The 9949-nt window shown below is 23.9% G+C and overlaps 2 protein-coding genes across 2 annotated transcripts; both read right to left on the bottom strand.

Annotated features, from left to right (window-relative positions):
- Nucleotides 1-1045: 1045 nt before the first annotated feature.
- LOC122529466 (microspherule protein 1) lies at nt 1046-4818 on the bottom strand. The gene is made up of 6 exons (XM_043655632.1): nt 4474-4818; nt 3111-3486; nt 2704-2904; nt 1716-2135; nt 1403-1618; nt 1046-1288 (listed from the first exon to the last, which is right to left on the bottom strand). Exons 1-6 carry the CDS (start codon nt 4587-4589, stop codon nt 1199-1201), a joined length of 1419 nt encoding a protein of 472 aa, XP_043511567.1. The 5' UTR covers nt 4590-4818; the 3' UTR covers nt 1046-1198.
- Nucleotides 4819-5922: 1104 nt separating this feature from the next.
- On the bottom strand, nt 5923-8591 carry LOC122529476 (serine/threonine-protein phosphatase 4 catalytic subunit). Its single transcript, XM_043655642.1, has 6 exons — nt 8326-8591; nt 7331-7501; nt 7105-7257; nt 6727-6978; nt 6378-6616; nt 5923-6297 (listed from the first exon to the last, which is right to left on the bottom strand). Exons 2-6 carry the CDS (start codon nt 7478-7480, stop codon nt 6168-6170), a joined length of 924 nt encoding a protein of 307 aa, XP_043511577.1. The 5' UTR covers nt 7481-7501; nt 8326-8591; the 3' UTR covers nt 5923-6167.
- Between the last annotated feature and the right edge of the window lie 1358 nt (nt 8592-9949).

Here is a 9949-nt window from a genome sequence, read left to right as displayed (position 1 = left end):
ACCAACAAGAAATGTGGGTATTTTCACGCCTTTAATGGTATTAGTAATAATATTAATATTTTTACTAGAATTTAAAAAATTAACTTTATTATTGCAGAAATAATGTTTAAAGTGTTTATTAATTAAAGAGAAAAAAATTATTAATCAGCATACATAATTATTTATAGTTTCATTATTAGTCTCTCCTAACGAGATCCAATAGGATCTATTTATTTTTTTATTTCTTTTAAGAGTAAAATCTACGTAGTTAATAATATACGTACATATATATTATTTTATTCAATTTCACATTCTGCAAATGTATTATTCTTATTTATTCCTTAAAATTTTCAATATTTTATATTAAATAATTCATCTGCATTTATTAAATAATACATGTAAATTTTATCGTAAATTAATTTTTTATGAAAAAATAAAATGAAATTTTGAAACATTTAAAAATAAAGATAGCACATATATCAATAATTTCATGTTATAAATCCAAAATATAAGAAATCTGCAACCTTATGTTTAACAACAAACGATTAAAACCTTTTTTCCTGTTGCTATCATTAATGAAATTACAAGCAACGTTATGTGTATGTATTAACATTTCTTACTTCTAATGAAACATATTTTCAATTTCACTAAATTATATCAGTACTGAAACTATTAGTATATAAAAATTATACTTAACTTTTCTTTGAAATATTAAAAAGCAATATTCCTATATCTTCTGATATTGGTTTTTTAAAAATAAATCTTTAAAAAAGTTTTCTCTAGTATTTTTTCCTCAAAATCTTTAATTAACCCAAACCTAAACCATTTACTATTTTATATACTATTTTTATATTATTTAGATTTTGTTTAAATGTAAGATCATTTAAAATTTTCTTATTTTTTTAGTGTATTCATATCATCTAAAAATAAATAAAAGTTTTAATAATTGCTCATGCAGGTATTAAAATATAAATTAAGTTTTTATAATTGCTTATGCAGGTATATGAATAATCTTATTGCCTAATTTAAACAATATTTACAAGCTGATATTAACAAGGAAACAAAGTTGCAATATACAAAATTGAGCAAAATTTATTAATTTTTTAATGGAACAATTATTTACTTTATACAAAACTCCTATATAATGCGATAAATGTATACGAGACAAGACATCATTTATAATAGTGCATAATATCAATTATGGAATGAAATAGAACACTCATGGTTTTAAATTTAATTTGACTACTTCTTGACGTATAACAGAAATCAGTTCTTGATTTATTAAAAATATAAATCTCAGACCAGCAATCTAAAAAAAAGCATTGAAAATTATATATTTTGTAAAAATAGTATTTCAATAAAGTATTCTATTTTATTTTTCATATTTTGTTTTATATAACAAAATTGAACTGTGATTTAGTACCTCAATTACGCTATTATTATTCAGCTTCATTTTATTTCCTGCAAGAATGGGCCTACTATCTACAAAAATTGGTCGTTTCCCTTCTGAGGAAAGAAAGAAATCTCCATTGTTTCTTAACCGAATGGTTCCTTGTCTCCTTGATATTTTCCAAGCTGGACCTTCCAATGATAAATCTACATCTACATTGTGATCTTTTGTTGAACGACCTACAGTGATCTAATCAAAAAGTTTGAATTTAAAAAATAATAACTTCAAATAGAAATTTCATACAATATAGCTTAGAAAGTTCGTTTTAATTGTTTTCGAAAATTACCTCCCGTGATCTCATTAAATACCTAACGAGTCTTCCTCTAAGTATCGCCAAAGTTTGATTATCAAAATCTGGTGGATTTACTCCTGTTACACTATCAACTAAAACTTGCCATCTGCTTAATTCATTTTCTAACACCTTTATTTCTCTTTTATTTCTTCTATCTGCTGCAATAAGTTCTGCATCTATCAGCTCATCTTTTTGTTCCATTAATTCTGTGTCATTAATCATTTCTTCTGCATCAGAAAAATTAAGAACATGTTCACCTCTTGGTAAACTTTGTACTGTTTGGTCAGGAAGTAGATGATATTGTTTCATTAACTGCCAGTGAGCTAATAAAGCTTTTGCAGTTCGAGCAGAATAAAATGTATGAGCATTTGCTTCAAGAAGTTCTTGAAAAACTTCTACCGTTGGTTGAGTAGTCTAAACAGATATGAAGTTTTCTTATTATATAACAGAATGTGTGGGCACAACTTCACTGGTCGGTTCAGCATACTAAAATAATAAAAAAAGTTCACATAAATATGTGCTCAATACAACTTTGTTTTTGAGATATAGCTCTTTTTATATTGTATCGATTATTTACTTGTTTTAATAGAAATTCTTCAAAGTAACCATTTTCGTCTCGAAAGACAAACGTCTTTTTATTAAAATTCTAATTTGATCAAAGTTGCCTAGTATTGTTCGAATTTGTTGACAACTATTAATAATATATTTATAACCATTATTTATAAATAATTAAATAAAAAATTCAGTTTATTAAATGAATTATTAAAAGATAGAAATTTGATTCTATTTTAGAAACAAAATCGGGTATATGTTTATATGAATCTTTTTTTCTTAATTTAGTGTACTGAATCCACTAATGATGTGCCCATATATTCTATTACACCCTATAAAGAAATAAATGTAAGTTTTAAAAGATATGATATTTTACAATTATTAATATGATTAAAAAGATGATGATTTTACTTTTATTGAATTAAATTACCGATTTTATTGTACCCAGAAGATCTTCCTCTGCTTTACTATATAAAGTTCTTGCTTGCACACTAGCAATTAATTCTGGATGTAAATTACGCATAGCTTGTACTGCTACTCTTGAAACTGCACTGTCATATAGCAAAGCATACCATCTTTGTTGTATTTCTTGTAATGTAAAACGACAAGAAAATTTTGTGCCTCTGTGAACCTATTTTACATCAGTTATGTATTATTACTATACTGTTATTTTAAAAAAGAAAGTCAATCATACTAATAATCATCAACATACTAAAACATCAACATACATGGGAAAACAATGTTTATTTTATTTTTTTAATTTTAGCATTGTAAAATTAATTCTAAGTAATTAAATTTGTATATTAATTATTTGCAATAAATAAATGAAATAAATACCATTCTAAGATCATTTGTCTGCTGCACACCAGTGATCAATGCTAAATCATCCGTTGGTTTCCATCTTCCTAAATCTTTTGTTGCATTCACTGAATGTGAATGATTCTTATTCTTTTTATTTTTTCGTCCAGGAGCATTTGACGCACCTGGTCTACTTGTTCGTCTATTACATCTATCCGATTGAGAAACATTTGTAGAAACCTGAATGGGACTTGGTGCATTTTGTTGGGGAACAGCAGATTCTAATGGAGTAGTAGAAACTGAGACAGTCTTAGATCTAGAGGCAGACTTTGTACTTGTAGCTGGAGGTTGTAAATTGAATGTTGTTTCAACAAGCTCATCGTCAAATTTTCTACGCTTTATTGTACGTGAAGAACTAGAAAAATTTATACAAATTAATATATGTATACTTGTATTAATCTATATTTGATTAATTTAATTTAATTTCTTAAGTATCTGATTAATTACTTTGATTCTTCCTTGCTGCACGTTATTTTTATTAATAATTCTATTTGTATAAAATATAAAAATTGATTTATATAAAATATAAAAATGAACAAATGATTCTTAATTATTTCTTTCTAATTATATTTATTACATAATCAGTACTATATACAAGATGTAATTTTCATTTTTGTATTTTTCTATCTAATACGCGGAATTATACAATTTTTAACTTTAAAAATGACTTTGAAGAAACTGTTCATTCTACGTTCATATAGTTCATTTTAGTTATTTCAAATAAATACAAATATTTCTTTCACTTTTTCAAATATTTCATTAAATTAAGTCATTACATATATATATATATATATATATATATATATATATATATATATATATATATATTATAGGGTTATAATTTATTCAGTAGAATTTTTATTAAAATTTTTTATTACAAAATACTATATAATTAATCCTAAATTAAATTTTTTGTAATAAATTGATAGTAAAATAGTAAATAATAAAGCAAGTGATAAATAGTAATAGCAATAATAAAAATGATAATATAAAATAGTAATAAATTAATAGCAATCTTCATTAACAAAATCGAATTTGAAAAGTAAAAATATTTTTACTATTAATTCTAATACTTGCCGTATTTACAAAATCAATCTCTGTTTGTTAGTATTTAATATAAAATTAAGGAACGTAAACGTCTGTACAATTCTTACTTCAGCGAAATTTGAAAACAATTGACATTGATATTTTTAATGAAATAATATTATGTTATATAATTATATTATACAATTGAAAAAAAAATAGAAATAGAAATTAAATATTCTTTACACGTACGATATACAACGTATGAATAAAATATTTAAATCTGTAAATACATCTATAAATAAAAATTACTGAGCACCTTCTACGTTTTGTCGACAATGGATCCAAATTTGGAGATTCAATAGATATATTTAAAAATCCATCAGTATTATGAGAAAATCCATGATTTACATTCGAAGGTGTTGGAACATCCATAATAGGTTATGTTAATGTAAACAAGCAATTATTACTATATACAAGTGAATTATATCATTGTACGATGGATAATACAACTTTCACAACACAGTAATAACTAAGAGCTATCAACTAATTTCATTAACGTTTAATGTTCGTTAAATAATTAAAATAACACGTCACGTATTCTCCGTATTTATATTTCAACAGAAGAAACACATTTTGGTAACTCTGTTATGTATGTATGTAAATGATATTGCCAACATGCAGAAAAAAATAAAACTATAAAATATAATATGTAATAAGATATTTCATCGTTCTTAGCTCTCATATTTTTGAAAATAATTGTTAAAAAGAAATTTAGATCAAACGAAAATGCATGTATCCTTACAAAATTCGTATTAATGCTAATATATAAATAATACTAATTAATACTTATTAAAAATATTCATTTAATTATGTCATATTAATGTAATTATTTGATATTATTTTATTATTATATGTACATAACTCATTATCATGAGTTTATTACTCAGCAAATATCAGAAAATTTATATTATAATTATTCTTAAAGATATGTAAATTATTAGTAAAAAGTGATATACTATTAGCAATGATACAAAATAAAATGATTAATCTTTGAAATAATTATTACAATGGAAGATTGATTCAAATTATTTTTGGAATTCACTGTACAATTAATTTACAAAACAATTTGTAATTAATACACATGTATTAATGTATTTAAATTAATTGTCTTGTAAAATTTGTTATTTTAACAAAATAGCCGAAGATATATGTAGTACATAAAAATTTGTTTTAATTGAAATCAAATAATTATTTATAAATTTTAATTACATTTTGCTATTTTATTATTTGGCTAAATCGTAAATCAGCATTTTATGAAAGTATATGTAGAAGTATTATTTAAAAAAAAAAAAGGAGTTATCTTAAAAGGAATTATCTTAAATCACTAAAATTTAAAAAAGGAGTAAGAATTATCTTAAATCACTTAAAATTTAGTTATAAATAAAACATATCAATTAAATATTTGTACAATATTTGTACAAATGAAATAACATATTCTATTGTTTCATTCTATTTTACAACATTTTTTATGAAATAATTACAGAAATTAATTCCCACAATCAGCAAAAAAATTTCATCTCATGAAATGATGTAGTAATTAAATGTATTATAAACATGTGAATGTATCTTTGAAGCTTGAGAAATGATAAAATGCACATTTTTTTAAAAGACATATACTTCTATCATCAAGGACAAAACTATTTAGTATGGTCTGTAGAATCATACACGTTCTCTTATTAACAAACATATAATATTGAAAAACACATGTACTCATAATATTTATTATATCAAATTGATATTTTCAATACCGATAGCAGTCCGTTGATAATGTTCAATTACAAATTAATCAACATTGTCTTTGCCTACATGATCCTTTTCTTTTATGTGAATCTTCTTACTTTTTTTGTAAATATATGTCATGCAATCGTTTCAAATGATTTCTTTCTTTAAAAAAGAGAAACATTTGGAGATATTTTGGTTTATGCAGTCATTCTTTCAATTAAATTTTTTTTATAAAAAGTAATCAGCTTGGGGCTTTTTACTGGGTATTCCTCGACTTTCCTGGGGTGCTGCTTCAAATATTGTAAATTCTCGTTGAAGGTGTTCATTTAATTCTAATATTGCAGCAACATTTCCACATCTACAAGAAAAATATTATTAATATTTAGTTTTAAAAAAACCAAAATGTAATTATTTGATATTTCTGAAATATTCATTTACCTATAGCAGTAATTAGGTGCCGACCAAACGGTCAAAACTGTCTCATTAAAATGCCATTTATATCCTTCCATAACTAACTGATGTGCTCTACAAATCATTTCAATGTCATTTGCAGAATTAAACTGTGCTACAACATCACTTCCGAACAGGTAACCAGCACCACGTGGTGAAACTCCCCAACCTTGAGTATCTTCTGGATCTGACCAAAGTAAATCGCACATGGGACCATCATGAGGTACCTACAGATTATTATTTTTGTTAGATTATCATTACATATTCTGTTAAATTATGTTCTATACTATAAAACTTTACATGTTTTATTCAATGTAAATTTAAATATAATTCTTACTTCTTGCTTTCTATCTATTGTTCTTATTTGATCAAGTGTTTGAATACTTGGAGATAATCCTCCATGTACACAGAAGATTTTTCCATCGATGATAGCAGAAAGAGATAAATAATCAAATATTTCAGTACAATATCGCCAAACTGTAATGCTACCATATTTGCGTAAACATTCATCATAGAAACCATAAACTTGTGTAATTTGTCGAGACTCATGATTTCCTCTTATTAATGTAATCCTATCAGGATAACGGACCTATAAGTATGTTCACACTCATAGCATTTTTCAAGCCAAGCCGATTTTCAATAATTTTATTAATCATTACATTAATTTTTCATATTTTTAGAATACTGTGCCATCATACAAGTTTTTAATAATTACCTTTAATGCCAAAAGGAGAAGGAATGTTTCAACGCTATAAAACCCTCTGTCAACAAAGTCTCCCATAAACAGATAATTTGTTTCTGGTACATCACCGCCAACCTTAAATAATTCCTTTAAATCATAAAATTGCCCGTGAATATCTCCACATACCTGGAAATAAGTTACATTTTTTTATAAATTATAATCATAGTAATATTTTACATTTATTTTTATGAAAACATACAGTGACTGGAGAATCCACTCTTTGCACATTACTTTCTTCAATAAGAATTTCACGCGCTTTGGCACAAAGAGCTTTGACTTCTGCTTCTTTGATGATTTCGCATTTTTTTAGTTGTTCTATTTGCCGATCCAAATCACTGGAATCAGCCATTTTACGAAATAATGATCTTCACTGAAAATAACATCAAAAATCTTTTTTAATTTCTTTAAGGTGAAAGTTAAAGTTAAAATAATTTTATTTGTTATAATAATCATTTTGTTTCATTTAAAATAAAATGAAATAAAACAACACAATGAATTTACAATTATATGCTACAAATATGGAACAAATTTATGTGAAGGTATTAAAATTATTTATTATACATAATTCATAATTTAATATATATAATTAACATATTTACATGATTTAAACTATTTAATTTCTATCTTAAACTTTATTTGTATAAATAAAACAAACTTTCATGTAATATAATATATGATGAGTTACAAAATAAGTAATAAACTAAACTTGATAAGTAAATTATTAAAATATAATTTATGATTTTGTAAAAATAAAATCAACAGCAAATATAATATGATTATGAAAAAACTTTTTATTTTAATAGTCGTAAAAAAAAAATTTTAGTACATGACAACATGAAAAAAATGCATTAAACGTTTCTTGAATAACTAAAAGATCAATGCTTTGGAATAATAACAATTCTATACTAAATATAAATATAACTAAACTAACTAATTCATAACTAAATATAATAGACGTTAAACTGTCTAAAGATATATGTCCCTTTTATAAAAGTTTAAGAATCTAATTTAATTATTTTTCAAATTTGTACATTTGCACTTTTATAAATATAAATTTCCGAACAATTGCATATTTTGCCGAAATACAATTATCGATATTATTGGATGTAATAAATAATAAATTAATAAAAAATATATATGTGAAAAATATAATATGCAAATAAATAATGTGGATAAGAGAAACGACAAACGTACCTGATCGTATAAAAGAAGCGAGTATTACTTCACTCAATAAATAAAACGCATTTAAACAATGCACATGCAATTAAAACTCTTTACTGTTATTTCATGAGTATTAAAACATTAATAAGCGATTACAAATAGTCGAAAAGTTCATTTCAACAAATATCAAACATTACGATATAACTGACATTAGAATCAGGGGATGCCGAGGATAAAAATTCGAGTGTGTTGGCATAGATTAAAGTAAACCGAGGAAAGAAATTTGAACAAATTTGTTGTTTCTATTCTAGACCTTATTCTATAGTGACACAGTTTGTTTAGTCGAGTACACCGTGTATTGAGAATTCTCCTTTAATCCGTATCTAGTAACTTAAACAACTTAAGATGTACTTAAATTGGAATTTCCCTAGGTTTAAACGGAAATGGAAAATTCGGCGAAAATTCAAATCTTTTCCAAAAGAAAAAAAGACGTGAAGATTACTTTTGCTCTCTTGAATGTACAAGCGTAATTACTACAATAACAGTACTCGTGAACTAATATGATGAGTAATTTTCTCAGTAACATAAGTATTAAGCGAATATTATTTTGAAAAAGAATGTAAATATCACACGAGTTTAAAAACCAGATATACAAGAACATCTTTTTTCAAAATAGTTCTATTGAATTTGTTAAATTATATATTTTTTGAAATTAAAATGTTTTATTATCCATCATGTTGAATTATTTTTATCAGAACTGAATTATTTGTCTGTGTGTAATTAATTATTTCTTTGTATATAAATTATCATTCAACGATATTGAATTTGAATACATAATAAATTATTGTACATTTATGTTTTTTTCTTGGACTTTTAATAAAATATATAATTTTACGTTTACAAGTGAATTAAATAATTGTCAAATTTTTATAAAATTTTGTAAAGATTGCAATAATGTTTACTTAAAGTAATACTTATGTATACTTATAATAAAGTAATACTTTGGAAAAGTTGATATCAATATATATTATAAAGTATCAACTGTACTATTAAAGTCGCGTAAATTTATTATAATTTATTATAAGCTTAATTGTACTTAAGAAAATTAAGTAAAAATAATATAAATATTGATTGATATAGAAATGTAGAAATATGAAATTGCTCCTTAATTTATAAAATTAAGAAGAGGCAAAGCAATTTTTATTCTTTTTACAGTAATAATATAATTCTTAATGATTTATAATTGCGAAATTATAAATCATTGTGAAATTGTATAATTTACTTTTTTCTTTATTTCATGATCAAAAAACAATTATAAGACGACATGCAAGATATAAAATAAAACTAATTATAACTTTTGCCTTAACTAAAACTTGATTAAAAACTAAATTGTTCAATGTTATGAACATCATGATTTCATAACAGATATTGTTTTGTATATTTAATTCAAGCATTGTTTTTATTTCATAAATGACCCTGTTATCATCCAGTACTATCCTTTTCTAATTTAGTCTTAATATTAACAAATCAAAATACACTTGTTGGAGTGTAATTAATAGAATTATTGTACTATACAAATATGTATCCTTTCTATTTACATATTTATATATGTAAGTTTAAAACCAGATTTCGGAATCTAAATATTTAAGAAAGTCTT

Source organism: Frieseomelitta varia, unplaced genomic scaffold (assembly GCF_011392965.1).
Source record: "Frieseomelitta varia isolate USP_RPSP 00005682 unplaced genomic scaffold, Fvar_1.2 scaffold_131, whole genome shotgun sequence".
In the NCBI taxonomy this organism is placed as follows: domain Eukaryota; kingdom Metazoa; phylum Arthropoda; class Insecta; order Hymenoptera; family Apidae; genus Frieseomelitta; species Frieseomelitta varia.
This window is presented reverse-complemented; position numbering and strand designations above follow the sequence as displayed.

Coding starts and splice junctions, on each gene's coding strand:
- LOC122529466 (XM_043655632.1), bottom strand. CDS start 4,589: ATGGATGTTCCAACACCTTCGAATGTAAATCATGGATTTTCTCATAAT. Junction 2,136..2,703: donor TTCTGGGTACAATAAAATCG/GTAATTTAATTC, acceptor ATATCTGTTTAG/ACTACTCAACCAACGGTAGA. Junction 1,619..1,715: donor ATTTAATGAGATCACGGGAG/GTAATTTTCGAA, acceptor CTTTTTGATTAG/ATCACTGTAGGTCGTTCAAC.
- LOC122529476 (XM_043655642.1), bottom strand. CDS start 7,480: ATGGCTGATTCCAGTGATTTGGATCGGCAAATAGAACAACTAAAAAAA. Junction 6,979..7,104: donor TTCTCCTTTTGGCATTAAAG/GTAATTATTAAA, acceptor ACATACTTATAG/GTCCGTTATCCTGATAGGAT. Junction 6,298..6,377: donor GCACCTAATTACTGCTATAG/GTAAATGAATAT, acceptor TTTTTCTTGTAG/ATGTGGAAATGTTGCTGCAA.